Source organism: Theropithecus gelada, chromosome 4 (genome assembly GCF_003255815.1).
Source record: "Theropithecus gelada isolate Dixy chromosome 4, Tgel_1.0, whole genome shotgun sequence".
NCBI classification, from domain to species: domain Eukaryota; kingdom Metazoa; phylum Chordata; class Mammalia; order Primates; family Cercopithecidae; genus Theropithecus; species Theropithecus gelada.
Window position 1 is genome coordinate 68,420,710 of NC_037671.1, and position 19,849 is coordinate 68,440,558.

The 19,849-nt window shown below is 35.3% G+C and overlaps 1 protein-coding gene across 2 annotated transcripts in view; it reads left to right on the forward strand.

The window, feature by feature from the left end:
* ADGRB3 (adhesion G protein-coupled receptor B3) overlaps positions 1-19,849 on the forward strand; it is a 756,359-nt gene that overhangs the window by 716,247 nt on the left and 20,263 nt on the right. For both annotated transcript variants that reach the window (XM_025383888.1, XM_025383889.1), the window contains 3 exons: positions 4,584-4,679; positions 6,157-6,196; positions 11,579-12,222. In XM_025383888.1, the coding sequence (XP_025239673.1) occupies positions 4,584-4,679; positions 6,157-6,196; positions 11,579-12,222 (780 nt within the window). The remainder of the gene's footprint in view (positions 1-4,583; positions 4,680-6,156; positions 6,197-11,578; positions 12,223-19,849) is intronic.

Here is a 19,849-nt window from a genome sequence, read left to right on the forward strand (position 1 = left end):
AATGAGATTCAAAAAATAAAAGGCCACATAAGAAAGTCTTCTCCCCCGAAGGAAAAATTACAAATAATTACAAGAATGTAACTCTACTTGTTTTCCTGGTTTAGAATGATCCTCTTGAATAGGAAATCAAGAAGAATTACTGTAGGTAGAACTGTCTTCTTAAAAGTGAAGATTCAGGGTCTGATTTGCTCAGTAGCTAAATACAGAACCCGTTTCAAACTGTGTAGCTCTTTCCTGTGAGGTTTGTCTGAATTGCAACACTGCCAAACATCGCTCGGTGCTCTTCCCCAGCAATCTCTAACTCTGGCACCGGCTTCCACAATGACACTCTGCCAGCTGCCTTCAGAGCGAGGACCAATCTAGAAGCTCTCAGCCTGCTGCTGTTGGTATAAAGTGAATCACTCTCCTGGTTCAGAAGACAAGAGTGAGACACACCCCTACAAACCTCTTTGAACTCATGTCTCATCCAAAAATCCATCAGAGTTTATAGCTTTTTCAGGAGTTTTTAGAGCAGCAGGAGCCAGTCAAAATAACTTTGGAAGTGCATGGTTGGTTTCTTTTCAGGAGACAATCTTGACAGCTTACTGTTTTTTCTTCACCTTATTGTGTGATGTTTCTTACCATTCTTTTTTTTTCTTTCATTTTACAACATGCCATTAGGTTGCCTTAAAGTCTCCTAAATATCCCAGTGTTAGTTACATATCTGTTCTTTGCTACTCCTGCAGATATTGGACCCTCTGCCTATCAATTCATGTGAAAGATCTATTACAGATTATTATAAAAAGAAGAAAACTTTGAAGTCTAGATTTTAACTGTGCCATAATTTATCTTAAATATTAAATTGTTTCCTATAGGTTTAGTAAAAAATTGCATTTGCTGGTATCAAGTAATTTTTTAATGTTAATTTCACAGGAACTCAAAGATGCAATGATTTTAATATCTAATAAATCTTAAATTTAGTTGTTACCTAAATTAAGTGATTTTCCAAATGGTAAGTCAAAGAGTAATATTATTGCCAGGCATTATAAATCTGACTATTGATACAGCATATTTTAATATTCTGGTTGAGAAAGCAATATCTAGATTCTATCTTATTTTATTTGTGTGTGTTTTCTGCTTGTTTGAAATATAGACTTGCTTTTTACAAAAATTCAATTATTCTTCATCAGCACAATTCACATCAATTCACCAAAATCAAGCCTCTCTCAGTTGACCAGATATAAAATTCAATTAATTATCCAAATGCATTCAAATAGCTGTGAATGCTTTTTCCAGATACCATTTTGCCTGAAGTATTCTCTTCTGTGATAAGAAGTATGCACTATGAAATCTAATCATTCTTTCCTGACAGTGTTGGACAAATATTTAAGACTAATGCATCCAGATTCCCTAGATACAATTTTTTTTTTTTTTTTTTTTTTTTTTTGAGACCGAGTCTTGCTCTTGTCACCCAGGCTGGAGTACAATGGCACAATTTCAGCTCACTGCAACCTCCACCTCCCAAGTTCAAGCAATTCTCCTCCCTCAGCCTCCCAACTAGCTGGGATTACAGGTGCCCACCACCACGCCTTGCTAATTTGTGTATTTTCTTAGTAGAGACAGAGTTTTGCCATGTTCACCAGGATGGTCTCGAACTCCTGACCTCGTGTTCTGCACACCTCGCCTCCCAAAGTGCTGGAATTACAGGCATGAGCCACCACGTCCTGCCCCCTAGATACATTTTTAAGATTAAAAAAATAAATAAAATGGAGCATTTAGAATCAAGTAGAATTTCTTCTGCAAATCCTTCTAAATTAGAGGTATCAGAGGCACTAAAAGTGGCAGAGAATCTAGCACTTAAATTGTGACATTTATATGACCATTAAAATAACCTTGAGTTTACTGGAGAATATTTATTCTTTTTTGATTTATATTTCTTCTGAGTAGCATTTAATGGTTCATGAAGCTGACATCATCATTCGGTGTACAAATGCCCTTAATCTATCGTTCTATTTGGGAGTTCAGTAGTGGAAGGTATTGATTTTATATGTGCATGTGTTCTGAAAAGACTTGGATTTCTTTTACATCTCCTTTAAGCAACTAAGAGTTGATTTTGAAGAGAAACCTACAGAAATTATATTTCCATCTTTCATAGTCAGTCAAAAATATTGGCAACTATGCTTTGAAGGTCTGAAAATTGGGAGTGGTTAGCAAGGACCATTCAAATTAATCTCTGGTATTACCAAAATGTTTCTCATTTTATATATGCTGATCTAGAAATATATTTGATAGAAATCTTCATGAGACAAGCTCCCAGAAGGCACCATTGCTAACATAGTTTATCTTCCTTTGTAAAATGTGGTTTTTTAATAGTTGCCTTGAGGCGCAAACAGAAAATTAATATGTACCTATTTTTCCGACATTGGTTTCTAGGATTTTTTTTTTTGTAAAAACAGATATACTTTCTTAGTGGTTTCCCCAAATCAAATGTCTGCATAATAGAAAAAGTAATGATCTGACAAATACTAGACTCATTACCAATTTTTGATTACTAATGTCTCTCTTTAAAACATACAACAACTTCTTAATCTAAAAAGGAGGAGCTTAAAAGCCTTCACATCTGATAAATCTAATTTTGTCCTGGTTGTGTCTCCTTTACTAGGAAAAGCTAGATGATTTAGTTCTAAATATTTGTTCAGTTCTTCAGGAAAAGATGATTAGACTAGATTTCACTACATCTATACTTTAACTGATGTGTTTGAAAAAGGAAATAAGAAATTACCTTGCTGGGTATCAGGTAATGCATTCTTTTTCAAAGAAATTCTAGATTTAGAAATATTAGAGTAATAGAATGGAAGACAGGTCAGAGAACACTGAGTCTATCCCCATTCCTTCATTTCACAGACATTATGGCCGCATCAGTAGGATTAGAACTGGAGGTGGAGAAATAGAAGTGGACAGAGGTCTCATTATTGGGCCAGTTGGCCAGTCTTTGGTTGTGACTAGACTTGGTGTCAGTTTCCAAATCCTGCAATGTGACAATTTAGGAGAGAGGCTACTAATGACTATGAAATAGGTGAGAGGACAAGGAGGAAGCTAAAAACAACATAATAGGCTCAGTTTTGTTTTGTTTTGTTTTGTTGTGTTGTGTTTTGTTTTGTTTTGTTTCCTGGCCAACAGGTATATATGAATATCTCACATCAAAATGGTGACAAGAGATCTTATATCAGTGCTTCTCAAAAATGAAAACCTCTCTATATTAACCTTAGTAGTCCCTATAATGGTGCATCAGTAAAATAGGGAAAATATAACATCATCTATGCTTTGTTTTTTAATCCAATAAAACAGAGTGTAATAAACAAGAAAGAGAATGTCAATAATATGAAGTTAGAAAAACAAAGTAGTGAAACGACCTTGACATTGACTTAGGATAAGTAGCTACTTGTAACGATGTCCATCAACAGCTCCTAGGGAGCTTGATGAACCTCTGGAATTGGAAAGAACAGGCTGTTGCTGAGACACTGTAGGAAGAGAATAACTATCGATTGCTTTTTATGTTTGCTTCTCAGCTATTCATGTTCCTTCACTTGTTTTTTAATAAAAGAATTACTGTAATGTTCTTAGAACTTTCATGAGATATGTTTGTTCTTTCTTCAGAATTTGATTATAAATGGATATGAAGGAAGTTTGGCTTTGCAAAGTAACTTTTTATTGGCAAGTCAGTCCACCAGAAGTAGTGCTGTTTTGTTTCCCTTTTGTTGTGTTTTGTTTTTATATCAGGGCACACAGGGAGACAAGAGATAGTCTACTCAAAGATTTCTTACATGAGACATAAAAAGAAACATCCCAAATCAATTTCAGTGAAAAGATCATTGAATAATCTCATTTTTCACAATATTTAAAGCTGTTAGGAAGATTATGCCATACCAAATAGTAAATCCCCTTAAAAGACACACATATTATTTGCAACAGTGGAATAAATCTGCCTTCTGGCAAGAATTATTAGTGTCGAACAGATATAGCTATTTTGATAGCTAAGGAGTTCCCAGCACTTCCCTCTATAGGTTATGGTAAGCGATAAATTTCCTTGGCATACAGCAAAAGTCCAGGTACACCAGCATTTGTATTAAAAAGTAAACAAGGCAGGGCACGGTGGCTCATGCCTGTAATCCCAGCACTTTGGGGGCCAAGGTGGGCAGATCACCTGAGGTTGGGAGTTTGAGACCAGCCTGACCAACATGGAGAAACCCCATCTCTACTAAAAATACAAGATTAGCCGGGAGTGGTGGCACATGCCTGTAATCCCAGCTACTTGAGAGGCTGAGGCAAGAAAATCGCTTGAACCCGGGAGGCGGAGGTTGCAGTAAGCCAAGATTGCACCATTGCACTCTAGCCTGGGCAACAAGAGTGAAACTCCATCTCAAAAAATAATAGTAATAACAACAACAACAATAATAATAATTTCTTTTAACAAAGAAGTAAACAAAATCGGTATAAGATTGTAAAATCAATGATAACCACTGCCTCAGAGTTGATTGCCAATATAGACAATATCTTGTCATTACTAAGAGAGAAGAAAAGTAATGTGTTCCCCCTCCCCACAGGTTCAGGATGCATTTAGATGCCGATTGAGAAACTGTCAAGATCCCATCAATGCAGACTCTTCAAGTTCTTTTCCTAATGGACATGCTCAAATCATGGTGAGTTTTTATTTTTCCACTGCTTGTTAATTAAGTCATGATTTCTCAAGGGAATAGAAGAAACCCTTGTTAGTAAAATAGTGTAAAAATCTCACTTTGATTGACTTTGGCTTCAGTTCATTAATAGACTGCGAACTCTGGTCTCACATAAGCGTTATCTCCAGATGGCTTCAGAGTCCAGGACATGTTGTTGGTTCCCTGGGGTGTTGAGTGTGGGAGTCCTATGCAACACTGCGGAGTATGTTCCTCCTTGCATAGAATTAGGGCTAATGATTTGTGCGTAGGAGCATGTGGATGTCTTTTACAGATCAGAACACTATGAACCTGCACTTCTAGTCTTAAAGCAGTGGTTCTTGCCCTTAGTGAAACATTGGAATCATCAGGGGAGCCACGCCACAGACCACATAAAATCAAAATCTTGGGAGTGGGACCTAGGTATTGATGATTCCAGTATGCAGCCTTAGATGAGAACCACTGTCCTAAAGCGTAAGGAGTAGCCACCCTTTTAGTGAAAGATCAATTATTGTACGGGAGCTCTGGCTATTATTGGAATCAAAGTGTACTGTAGGTATAACCACTTTGATGTATTTTAGAAATAAGATGATATTTAAACTGTGTCATTTAAAGCAGGAATTAAATAGGAAAGTTTTGTTTTTACAGTATATTCGATTTATTAGCTTTTTTGAACTAGGCAACAATAATAAGCTAGATGATACATTAGTAACTAAGACTTTGCAAAGAATAATCAACTCCTTACTAAAAACAAATAGATAACCAAAATCTCTGATTTAAAATATTAACAGGGAAAGGCATTTGATTGGAAGACCCTGATTAAGATAACAAAATTTTATCATTTCAAAAATTAATTGATTTGTTTAAAATAAAATTTTAGGAAAATATGAGGTCACAACTAAACCCCAGAAGGTTCTCGAACAGATGAGTATGGTTTAATCTTCAATTTTAAGTCCTAAACCTGGAAATTTTTGCCACATTTGAATCATTAGAAGAGTCTAGTTAGAGCGTAGTTTAACCTAGTTTGACAAAGCTGGATTATAAGATGTTACATTACAAGCAATATGTTCAAATTGAATGTTTAAAAATACCAATAACAAACATAATTATTTAAGTATATTCATCATAATTCACATTCTGATGTCTTTATTATGGTTAGAGAATTGCCTTAAAATTCTATCCTTCTAATATATGATTACCAGTTTCCAGACGGAAGATGACACTGGGTATTGTATTATCTTATTAAAATTGTATGCTATGTTTCCTTTGATTTTATTTAACATTTGGGCTCTAGGAAACACTGTTGAAAACAATCTAATTATACCTAGAGAAACTTCCTATGCACAAAACAATAAACTTGTGCTGCCAACTTAGATATCTGTAAACTTCAGATAATCTGATTAGTAAAAGACACTTGAGGTCTTCATTAAATGATGGTTCTATGTCTTCTTATTTCTTGTTACAGACAGACTTTGAAAAGGATGTAGACATTGCTTGTCGATCAGGTAAGCATATTTGGATTTGGAAAATCTAATCAGTAGGGATGTTAAATCATTTCTATAGATTTTAATTTTAAAGAAAATACTGTGGTTTACACATTACATATTGTTCTGTGAAAGGGCTGTATATGTAAAGCAGCCCCCAAATGCCAATGGAGCTGAGAAACCAAAGAACGAGGCAGAAAAATCCAGTTGTTGGTTAAAGGGAGGATATTAGGGAACTTACAGACAGGAGGGTAGTCTTGGGCAGCAGCAAGACAGATAGATCCTCGCACAATTACTCTTCAGACACAGGGTTTATATACCATAGGGAAAGGGGATACATGCTGTATAGACAATTAAAGGCAACCCTCCAGAATAAGCAAGAGTGCTATGAGTCTCATAGCCTATAATTTGTACAATAACATCAAGGTTGCTTTGATCTAAAGGCAGAATTTGTAATGAGTACATGTTCTTACATTAAGTACAGTAAATCAAGTAAGAATCAGGAGGCATTCATAGGACTGGGGTTGTTCAGAAGTCAAAATGGTGGATTAGCATTCAAGATGGAGTCACTTTTGTCTCCATATTTATGTGTACGAATAAACAGAATCTTTAAAATGGAAGGATTGTAGTAATAGAAGTGTGTTTGTGGAGGAAGAAGGCGGGGGGGGGGAGAGAGAGAGAGAGAGAGAGAGAGAGAGAGAGAGAGAGAACGAACAAGAGAATGAGAGAAAAACTAAGAATGGTTCATTGGAAACACCATGACAGCAGAAAAACTTTCACATGGAGACGTAAGATTTCCATTCCACCAAGTAATAGTTGTTGGATGTAAGGCCAGTCAATTTAACCTCTCTGTGCCTCTATTTTATCATGTATGGAATATGGGTTATTGTAAAGATGAAATTGCATTGTCTGTATGTGTGTTAAGGTTGTTGTGGTTTTAATTTTACAAAGAATCCAGAGAAACTCTGCAGCACGTCCTGTTTAGACGGCTTGTATGCCATAATTTCGCAGGCTGTGGCTAAATTCTCACCAGAGTAGATGGCTCAATAGTTTTAAAGGAAACTGTATGTTCAGTTTTGAGGGATAGTTCCAATTGTTGGAATATGGTCCTACGTAGGAACAGAATATGCCTCATTTTACCTTTTATTTGTTGATCTTGCTGCTGCCTTTTAAAACAACAGTGGGTATCTACTTCATCTAAATATCCAACTGCCTTAAAGCAATTATCATTTAGCCCAATCCAAGTATTTTTTTCTTCAGATTAAACAAGTCTTATTTCATCATTCATTTCTTGTAGCATTCTCTGAGGCACGATACCCAAGGTAGCCTCCAATTTATCAATAATTTTAAATTATGGTTGCCCAAATATATACATGTTCACCCAGCATTTATCACAGTGGGCTCTTTACTTGTATTAATGTTATACACATTTGTGTATGATTTCTATTTCAGTACTAGTGTCAACTTACCTGAAATTCCTAAGACTTTTTATAGGAGTTGTCAGGACTTCCCCAGTCTATTATGTAAAGGTTTTGTTTTTGGTATGTTTTCCTTGAAAAAGAAATTTGGCCTTTGCATTTATGTCTATTTGCTATTATTTTGCTAATTTCAGGTTAGTATACTATCCATTTCCATTGTTTGGTGATTAAAAGTTTGATAAGAATACCTTCTAAGTCTTCATTCAAACTGTAGTTAAAAGAGTTGAATGTCATGAAACCTAGCAGAGAAACCTGCTATATTCAGTAAGGCACTCCCTATCTGCCAGCAGACTTCCTCTACATGGAGTTTTCAGATTCAACTCAAAACCATTAAACATCTGTGCAGAATCTCAGATCTTGTCATGATCATAAGAATATGAGAGACTAATCTCATATTCTCATTCCTGGATTTAATCTAAATACTCTATGTAGAGTATGGTCATAGCAGAGCAGTAAAGTAACTATCATGCTTTGGCAACCCATAGTGGACCGGAGCTGGGCATTAGAAATCACCATTTCCTGTTGAAAATCTAACAAAATATTGCCAGGACGCAGTCTCACTAGTGCTTGGTTTCCAGAATTGATCATTTTCCTTTTTTGGATAATTGATACAATATTGTCACTTTGCTCCATCCACCTGCCATAATTTCTCAAAAATCACTAGCCATGGTGCCAATTTCCACAACTATGTTCCAAGATGGAATGTGATTTTCCGGGTTTAAAAGCTTAAATTTATTTACAACGAATAAGTATTCATTTAATTCCTAATCTTCCACCTTCAGTGTTGTTTTTTTCAGCCTCATTTGGTGTACTCATTACACTTCTCCTTGAAAGAGAAGCAATGTAAGAGCAGATGGTTTTGTCTCTTCTTTAACAGCTGTAACATTAAACCAGTGGTTGTCAAAGAGTGGTCCCTAGACCATCAGTGTTAGCATCACCTGAGAACTTATTAGCAATGCACATTTTGAGGCCCTAACCCAGGGTCTGAAACTGGAGGTTGGGGTATAGGAACTAGTTATAAGCCATCCAGATAATTTTGATGCATGCTAAAATTGAGTACCACTGTATTAGCCCTCCTTAAGCTGTGATCTCATCTCTGCAGTATTTATCTTGTTCTCCTTCATTAAGTTACAGATTTTTCTGGGCCTCATTGTATGCTGGGATTTAGCATCCCTAATACAGGCCAGTACCATTATTTTATTAGCAAATAATTTTTCTAATGTTTTCATTTTCTGTTTTCATCTGTTATTGGTGCCCTTTTTGGTTGAGTCCATTAAGAGCTTTCTTCTCAGTTTATCTAGAGATGTCTGTCTATGTTGAAGCATATTCATGAACTCTGAATAATCTTTCTTTATAATGAGGTGAAATTCACTTCCCTACGTGGCAGCGTTTCTATCTGATCATGCCAAATATTCAGTTGCTTTATATTTTGTTTGGAGTTTGTGTTTCACTACTTGATTAATTTCTCTCGAAAGTCCCATCACTTTACCATCATGCTTTCATGTGTAGGCGGTATGATTTGTTTATGCTGTATATTCAAAACTTGGATATACATTTTAAGTAACTCTAAGAGGCAGGCATTTCTGTCGTACAGAGCAGCCACTACTGCGTAAGAAGAATTATCTTTCTTTACATATTATGTGTGTATATATATAATATAAATTTTCAGCAAACACAGCTATATAACTTGATTAAAATGCGTTGGCTATAACTATAAATCATATTAAATTTGTACAAAGCTTAATGTATCTTGTACAAATTTAAATTATAAAGTCAATACACAGTGCCAATACTTCCTTTATAGTTTTAAAATAAAAGTTTAAAGTTATTTATATATTTTAATGAAATAAGATAAGTTCCCATAACTCATGTTTAAATTTTACTGCTATAAATTTTGGAATTATTTCTATATACAATTAAGGGTTAAAAGTGTCCCTCACTGAATTTGGAGTTTTTTTAAAGTATTTATTTACAGTATCATTAAATCATTACAATATCATTAAATTTAGCATACCTTGCCCCTTAGTATTGTCATGTATCATTACTCCTGGAAATTAGAATTCATTATTGATCTATTATTTTTAGGGGTTTGGAAATAACTTTTTAAAACTGAATTTTTCTACTTTTTATGATGTATAACAGTTAAATACACAAAAAGGCACAACCAGATTATTAATTTTTAAAAAGATGTAAATTTAACATGATTTTTACTGCCTAAGATAAAGAGACAATAATACAATAACTAGATACAATATCTTTTAAGATAACAGATATTACATGAATGATTCATGTTTTGAAATAATTTTAAAGTCTTGTTTCTATGTAACAGGGAAAGACATTTATAATCTGTTTTTCAACCTCTGCTTTAATGCATAATAATTATGATTCTACTTGAAAACTGGATAATAATAGAAAAAATCAGTATATCTGAAACTTTTTATGAGGAGACAATAAACCAGATTTTTACAGTCATCTATGCCTAATGAAATTTTAAATGATGATTGCTCTACTTTGTAGGTAGGTTAGCACCAGATGTGCATGTTGAACCAACTTCACACAGTGCTATTCTGTATGCTTTCAAGTCCAAAGCTACAATAACAAGTCTTCAGAATTTTATTCATTTGTATCCTCAAAACTGACAGTTGTTCATAACTAAGCATGCTTTGTGTTATTCTGCCCTATTATCCCCAAAACATGGCTTTCTTTTTATACAGAGGCAAAAAGAGGAAAAAAAAAAACAAATATATTTTAATAAAGAATTATTTACTCGGCCGGGCGCGGTGGCTCAAGCCTGTAATCCCAGCACTTTGGGAGGCCGAGACGGGCGGATCACGAGGTCAGGAGATCGAGACCATCCTGGCTGACACGGTGAAACCCCGTCTCTACTAAAAAATACAAAAAACTAGCCGGGCGAGGTGGCGGGCGCCTGTAGTCCCAGCTACTGGGGAGGCTGAGGCAGGAGAATGGCGTGAACCCGGGAGGCGGAGCTTGCAGGGAGCTGAGATCCGGCCACTGCACTCCAGCCTGGGCGGCAAAGCGAGACTCCGTCTCAAAAAAAAAAAAAAAAAAAAGAATTATTTACTCTTTTGTCGATTGTTTTTGTTTGGTTTGGTTTGCATTTTTGTTTTGTTCATTTTCATACTACAAGTTATCATAAATTTTTCTCCTAAATCATTATTTTTAGGCTAAAGTGAACAAGATTTTGGAGGTTCATAAAGTTTTTTTTCTTAAACTCAGTTGGCAGTTTTAATATTCTCATAGGGGCATCCCAGCATATAGATTAATTTTTAAATTTTCTTTCTTCTATATAAAACTGAATATGATAAATACTTTTGAATATTGTATCCACCTTGACCATATGGACCTCAATGAAAAAATCCTCATTAATTTTCAATATGCATAATATTTGGAGGGATTTCTGATCCGGTAGAATGAAGTTCCCATTAATTATCCCTTCAAGAAGCATTTTAATGAGCATAACTTCTAGAACAGTTTAGAGGGAAAGCCATTAAGAAAAAAATCAAATTTGTATGAAAATATTCATAATTTTACAAAAATCCTTTGGAGCAGATTGATGGAGAAAACTTCTCTGGTAATCTCCTATTTCCCTGGAAAGTTATCTGGAGTTGTTTAAGGACAGGGTACTAAGATTTTTGAAAGCCCATTAATCAGCTTTCAGATATGCTTTAGCTATGGGCTACCTGAGATCTATGAGAGCATAACAGAATCAGTAAAGAGTGATTGAGTAATCTCTGGACCATGTACAAACAAATTGATATGTATATTTTTAAATAACATATCTATCAAATAATATATATTTAATAACAAGAAAATTGTTTAGTAGAAAGAGAGACAACATAATATAATAATGAAAAATAAACACACATTAACTCTCTTTCTTCAACTTTTACATTCCTACTCACAGTTCTTCATAAGGATATTGGTCCTTGCCGAGCAGCCACAATAACAGGAACGCTCTCTAGGATTTCTCTAAATGATGATGAAGAAGAAAAGGGAACAAACCCGGAAGGGTTAAGCTATTCAACATTGCCTGGAAATGTCATTTCCAAAGTCATCATCCAGCAACCCACAGGTCTGCACATGCCCATGAGTATGAATGAGCTTAGCAATCCATGTTTGAAAAAAGAAAATAGTGAATTGCGGAGAACTGTGTACTTATGTACGGATGATAATTTGAGAGGGGCTGACATGGACATAGTCCACCCTCAAGAAAGAATGATGGAAAGTGACTATATTGTGATGCCCAGAAGTTCTGTAAATAACCAGCCTTCAATGAAAGAAGAAAGCAAAATGAATATTGGCATGGAAACCTTGCCGCATGAAAGGCTATTGCACTACAAAGTAAACCCTGAATTCAATATGAATCCCCCTGTAATGGACCAGTTCAATATGAACTTAGAGCAACATCTCGCACCCCAGGAACATATGCAGAATTTGCCCTTTGAACCTCGCACAGCTGTGAAGAATTTCATGGCCTCTGAGTTGGATGATAATGCAGGACTATCAAGAAGTGAAACTGGATCAACGATATCAATGAGTTCTTTAGAGGTGAGCCACAGAAGATTAAATTTTTCCTTGATAGTTGAAATATGAATAGATATAGATAGAGATATTGATTGATTGGTTGATTGATTGATGTGACACTGGTGTTGGAAGAGAAGATTCACATCAGCTTTTGCAGTTAGATATCATGAAAATTTCTGGCTATTGAGATTCAGTCGCAATTCAGGGTTTTCTCAGGAGTGCATTATAATCCCCTTATTCAAGATAATATTTAAAAAAGAAACTATTATATTTAAAAAGATACTAATCAGTCATAATTCTGTCATGATGGGAACTAAGTTAGGCACTCATAAAAAATACAATAAAATAAATAAGAAGCAGAGGATTCTTCTGATGTTTCTCAGGTACCACAGGTCCTTTTGGTGCATAGTGTCTACATGGCATTACAAACTGAAACTGAGATCTGTACTTTCTGTGTAACAGTAACTGTTAAAAATTACAAAATTGGAATATTTCTCTAAATGTTTTACCATTATATATATACTGATGAAAAACTAATTATTATTACAGTAGGTCAGTATTATTCAGAGTAAATATTTTGCTCTTAACTTACAGAATAATGACCATTAAAATTTTTTGTCTTAGACTGTGAATTGTCAGGAAGAATGTAATCTGAGCATACTAACAGTCAGGATTCTGAGGCCCAACAACATGGCCTTTTTGCTTTCGTAAGTCCACCAAAAGTAAACAGTAAGCTCCTCACAGCTTTCCTGCTTATACAGTGAAAAATAGCTGTAAACCTGCAGTTGATATATATATTCATATATGATACTACATGCATACTTTTATATGTATTGCCTATTGTTTTAGTATAATAGATTATTACATAAAACACCATCTACACAAAGGCACTATAATTAGTTGCCTCCCCTTCCATCAGAGTTATGCTGATAATTGTATGTTCAAGTGTCCAAAAGTTCCCAGAGGCAATTTTTTCATGCTTCTCCCCAAAGCCATGCCTTCCACTAGGTCAAAATGAAAAGGTGTTCTGAGAGGCTTAAAAAATGTGATGAATAGGGTAATTTTCAGGGTTTTCCCAGCTGGATTGAGAAAATTCTAGACAATAAACGGTAATGTGAATAGAATCTAAGATAAGTCCCCAAGTTCTGGATCAACCTCAAACTGAATAAGGCTTCTAGGTCAGAATCATTGTTCAGAACCAAAGGCATAGATAGGGGTAATGAAGCCAAGTTCAACTCCAGGGTGACTGGAGCTCCCTTCTGAACAAAAATATTTCATCCCTCTGAATTAGCAGAATAGCTGCAGTTTCCTTATTTGTAACTTGCATATCCCAGAGACTACCAGGTTTGTAATAATGACCACATAAGGACAAACTACAAAATATTTATGCAAAAATCACAAAAGTTTTTAAAAGGATTTTCAGTAAGTATGCATATAATAACATAACATTATAAGTAATCATAATGACTGTGTGGAAGTTTTCTGTATAGTATGGCTCTTTTAAATGTGTTAAAGGGGGTTGAATGGAATTGCATGAAAATATTTTGGTTGTTAACAAAAATATTTTACATCTAAAAGCCTGAAAACTTTGCTGGATTGATATTGTACAGGTTATCTGTGCTTGAACAATAGACTGTATTTCCAAGAACTTCTTTGTTCAGTTTGTAATTTTTCCAAATTTCCGTATCCTTATTATTAAGTGTATTATATATAACTGTGATTCAGCCAAAAGATCTGCATTTAAATGACTTAGAGATCACAAGACTTACATCTTGAAAAGGAAGGAAATTCGGAATTCAGAATGAAAATTTGGTTCTTCGTTTTCATTCTTTAAATGAATTTAATAGTAATTGCTTAGGGTGACGATTTTATGAGATAGCAGAAAGAGAATATATAGATGTGGGAATGAATAATAAAAATTAGCATTTATATAGCATCTTTCATTAGCAGATCCTCAAATCATTTTAAAAACAGGAATTAATCTTCACAACACCTCCATGCAATGGATAAGCTGTTATAATCCTCAAAGTAGAGTCATTTGTTCAAGGTTATAGAGCAAGTTCATACCAAGTCTAGGAATAGAATCTTTCTGTCCTGATCAATTTTATGCCATCTAGAAGACACAGTAATGAGCCTGAATATTAGCATGAAGGTAACTTTAAAGTTCTTTCTAATCCTTGACAGGCATTTGGTCTTATGATGAATAAAGACATGAAATGGGTAAAGCCCTTGTCCTTTAAGTGTGTATAATTAACACATTCTGGAAATGGGACTGTGTTCATGAAGATAAAGTTTTTGATCTGGCTTTCTTCTTGAGCAGCACGATGCATTGTCAAGTAGAATTATCAGCTCTGCTAGATTGTATATGCTGGGTCAACTGGTGAGGGAGATGGTATTCTGACAATAATAAAGGAAAAGCAGAAAAATGACCTGAGTATCTACATAGAGAGTGGGATCAACAGTAGTCAGGAGGTGTCTTGAGTCTTAGAAGATAATGTTAAGGTGAAAATGGTAAATCATGTGGATCACATGAGGCCTAAGCAATAGAACAATTTAAGTCTTTTCTCCCTCTAAGTAAGAAGGAAGATTAAAGCCATAGGGAACATCCAGCCTGGGCAGCTGGCACAGCAGAGAATGGCCAAGATCCTCAGGATTCTTTCAAGGATATAATATAAAGATGCTCACATTTTACCTCCAGAGGAATCCGTTTTGACAAACTGCCAGCATGGAAAGTGCTGAAGGAAGAAACAGAAGAGGGTAAAACAGAAAATGTGAGAATTAATAATAAAAAAATAAAAAATAATATTCTCATAACATGGAGAGATATGTTCTCTTTCTAACTATAGTCATTCCCAAATGAACTTGTTAAGCAATTCTGAAAACTTTAGATATAGAGCGGCCACAATTATGGGAATAATTGCAATACTAATATAGTAGAATAGAATGTGATAGAAAGTGCAAAAGAGGGAAAACAAGAGTTGAGGGAGGAAAAAAGAAAGCCAAAAAAGACTCGAGTGGGTGAGTGGGTGGAAGTATTTGTTCAAATAAGCAAGAAGCAACAAAGAAAGAAGGAGGCTCCCCAACCCTGAAGTCAGTGGCAGCACAAAAGCTTCCAGCCTTCACGGGAGTTTGTTCAGCTAACCCCCAATTAGTGGGTATAAAAAGTTTTAAAAATTCATGAAGTTTCTTGGCATTAAAAACATATCTAGATTTTCTCTGAGCCTAATAGTACCTTGTTTCTTTCCTTCTGCTGATATGTTCTCTTTCTAACTGTAGTCATTCCCAAATGAACTTGTTAAGCAATTCTGAAAACTTTAGATATAGGGCTGCCACAATTATGGAATAATTGGAATACTAATATAATAAGATTTTTCACAACAATGGCTCCAGCCCTAAATATCCTGTAACTGCTTTGCTTAAGGTTAAGAAGAATGATATTGTCATCAGCACTTTAGTCATTTACCTTCAATTAATGAACCAAATATGATGAATACATGATGTATACATAGAGTAAAGCAACAGCAACAACAAAAAACACACTAAGATTTTGCTTTTGAGCAAGAGGGGACAAAAGAGGTATCATGGTTCTCAAGCACTTGAGGACTATAAAATCTAATTTAAACCTTGGATTGTTCTATCCTTGGATTGTTCTATTTATTTATTTCCTGAAAACTTATAGTTGTAACATTGTATGGAGACAGGTCAGTATTTGTTCTGAATCATTGAAGCTGTAGCATTTACTTTAGCAGGTTGTAGACGTTAGATTTAAATAGTAAGTGGTTTTTCACTCAAGAGTCTTTCCAACTTATGTGCACATATTGAACATGTTAAACACATGGTCCATTCTTCACTCTTTTCCTTGTATCTTTCAAGGTTAATTCAAGTTCTTGAGTCACTGGCTTTTGGCTGGGTTCTGTCAACAGAAAGCACTGGTGAGAGAGTAGAAGTTGAGGAAAAGAGGGAAACCTGGGATCTTTCTCCCTTACTCTGTATGCTTTTGGGAGCACCTTGTATGTCTGGTGTAGTTCCCACAGTGCTTCCAGTATATGCCAGGTGCTGCAACCCATGGGCTTAAGTCACTCTGCCCTCTCCTTTTATCTGTCCAGCCTAGGAGGTATACTGACCTCTTCTGCTAATCCCTGGGTTACTGCATGGTCTCCTATGTGCTGTCTCAGTTCTTCTATCATTTAAATTTTTGTAGACCATCTTGCTGAAATGTAAACACCTTAAGTGGTTTCTGTTGTTCTTGCCTTAATTTTTCTTACCAATAAAAACTTAATAACTGATAAGAGTTAGATACTACATTACAAAACTGTTATCCAAAATAGAAGGTTTTGTTGCTCTAGCTTGTCTATTTGTGTATAAGCTTACCTCTATGTCGGAAACCAAATAAGTGTGTCTCAATTTGTAATGGCCAGAAAGAGACACCATTCTAGGCTAAATTTTTATACATCAGTTTTTCTCTGGACATGAATGATAGAGTTCTCAGCATAATGGTTTTTAAAGGTAAAATATTTTAGCAATAATATCACATTACAGGTGCCTCCCTTACAGCTGTTGTGAGGAGCAAATTAGATAATGTACATGAAAAACCTTTGAAATTGTAAGAAGCACTTTAGATGTAAGATTATGTTATTATTATGTCATTACCGTTATGCCCTGAATTTCTGTAAAGAAGCTTGAATGCTGAGTTAAATCAATATTCAGAATATTAGACAAAATGTTATGGCCTCACTTAGGAACTAGGGCACTCTGTCACTAACAGAAACCATTATAAAATTGACCATGTGCAGAAATGACTTTTTTAATATATTTTTCTCATGTAAGTCTGATGAAAGGAAAACTTGCCATTTTTTACTGTTTTGCTTTTACTCCTGGATTACAGAATTTTGTCTCTCTTGCAGGCATACAAACAAAATTAGCTTGAATAGAAGTCATTTTAAAAATTAATTATTCTCAGATATCATTGCCACCGCTATTTTTAATGGATTTGCTACCAGAGCTTTCTCCTTACAAGTAGGTTTATTGCTCACTTTATAATAGAAATTTTAATGGCAGTCATATTGCCATTCATTAGTCAGTGGAATTTATTACTTGCCGTGAATCTTCTAGTGTCTTGTCCAGCTTAATTTGCAGTGACAAAAACAATGAAGTATTTCCTTTGAGAAATTATTCATCATTCGACAAGACTTAGATGTGGAGAAATGCCTCTATGCATACATTCACTAAGTATTCCTTTGAGTACCTTCATACTGTTGTACATTTTCTCACTTTTAAATCATCGTAAAGAATTTCTCCTTTCTATTAGTGATAGGCCTGCCTTCCTGCAAATTGTCTTGATTCTCTTAGCTGTCAGTTGACCTACTCATAATGGTTTTCGTTGTGTGTTTAGTCTACTTGCTTAAACAAATTCTCTCAGAGTATGCCCAAGAAAAGCAACAACAACAAAACAAAAATAGAAAGTCACATTCTTTTGAATACTTTTGGCTGTTATCGTGCAGCTCCTTTAATCATTTGCCAATAATTTTGTGAATGTTTCCTATTGTGCCATACCCTCTGCTAGATGCTGTGGATATAAATGTAATCAAGATAGAAATGGATATTGCCCTTGTGGAGAATACACCCTATGGAAGAGACAGACAATTAACCGTTAAAGCAGTGAATGAAATAGTGTGCAGTACTGGGTAATAACTATGGAATGAAAGGGAGAGACTTCTTTAGATAAGGTGGTCTGGGAAGCATTTGAAAGTGTCATTTACTGTAAGAAATAAAATTGAGAAGTAATGTGGCTTGCAAGGAGCTGAGGGAACTTTTCAGGCAAAAGAAACTGTAAGTGCAGTGATCCTGAGGTAGAAAAGAGTTTTGGCATATTCTCATAAGATCAGAATACCTGTGAAGCTAATGTTGAACTCCTTAAGATGAAGTTAAAATGGAAAAGAGAGACCAGACTTTCCAGAGTCTTGTAAAGCAATGGAAGCAAATGAGGACTGTTAAGCAAAAGATTGTCACAATGATTTTTCCATGCATTCATCTATCCATCTATCCATTCATCCATAACTTTGGTTGTTTAGAAAGTAAAGGATTAGAAGCCAGAGGTTTTAGGAGAGGAGACAGAACAGAAAGTTGGATGACAGTCAGAAAGCTACTGAAGTAATCCAGACAAGAGATAACAGTTTCTTTGACCATGGAGGTGAAAGTGGAGATAGAAAACAGTGGGCAGAACGAGATGTATTTCAGAGATAGAACAGATGGCACATGCTGGTGGATTGAATGTGGAAGACGAGGGACAGAAAGGAAGGAAGGATGACTCCTAAGTCTCTGGCTTGACCGACTAGAAATCCAGCATTTTCTATCATGGGAAAGGCAGGAGGAATAAAGGATGTCTGGAACTTAAAAGATGGTATGCTAAATCATGGGAGTGAATTATGGTATCCAGAAGAGAATAAGAGAAAGAAGAGAGCCCAGGAACTCAACATTTAGAAGGCAGGGATGTGAGAGTGCCAACAAAGGGGACTTCAGCATAAGCTGCAGCAAGTAAGAGGAGGAAAAATAAAAAGACTGAGAGTTGATGAGTGTTTTAATGAGGAAATGATTAACTTTCAAAAGCTTCTGAGTGTCCAATAAGATGGACAGAAAATTGACCTTGGAATTTGACCAGATGGAGCTCATCAGAGACAGTCAGCAAGAAGAATTTTAATGGAATATTGAGAATAGAATACAAGTTGGGATGAGTTCTAAGTGAGAAATTAAGAAGAGGAAACAGCATAGAAATTAGGAAGAGGAAACAGCATAAAAGGATTCCATTACCTACTATGAGAAAAAGGATTATTTACATTAGTTTATTTGGAAAATTGGAATATAGGTACAGAGGGATTTGTATCTTCATAAAATAATTCAATATCACATGGCTTATATTAAATTTACATGTAGAATTTTTAAAAGTTATCAGATTATCAGAAAAATTGTTATGACTTGACCATTTTTCTCAGTTGGTTCTTAATTTAAAACATACGTAACCATTATTTCTAACACTTTCTTCTCTGGAATTAATATTTTAGAGAGCTCAGGAAGACATTTGAATAAACATGCAAGTCAGGGTTTCAATAAACTTCAACACTTTGAAAGACTTTCCAATACGCTGTTTGTATACCAAAGGTGGAAACAGACCAAAACCGAACAGAATTGAATGTTCTTATTCTTTCTTTACACCATCAATTTCCCAATGCCTCATGCCCCTTTTAGATAAACTAAGGCTGGAATGGGGCTCACGCCTGTAATCTCAGCACTTTGAGAGACCAAGGCAGGTGGATCGCTTGAGCCCAGGAGTTCAAGATCATTCTAGGCAACAAGACAAAATCTTATCTCTACAAAAATTGAAAAACTTAGCCAGGTGTTGTGGCACATGTTTATAGTCCCAGCTACTAGGAGGGCTGAGGTGGAGAGATCACTTGAGCCCTGAATGTTGAGGCTGCAGTGAGCTGTGATCGTGCCACTGAACCCCGGCCTAGGTGACAGAGCAAGACTATTTCAAAAAAAAAAAAAAAAAAGGAGAGAGTCATGTCTGGAGGTGAAGTCTCCTACTGTTTGTTATTATATCATTGCTTATAAATGATTGCATATAAGTTTCTAAGTTATTTTACTCAACACAGAT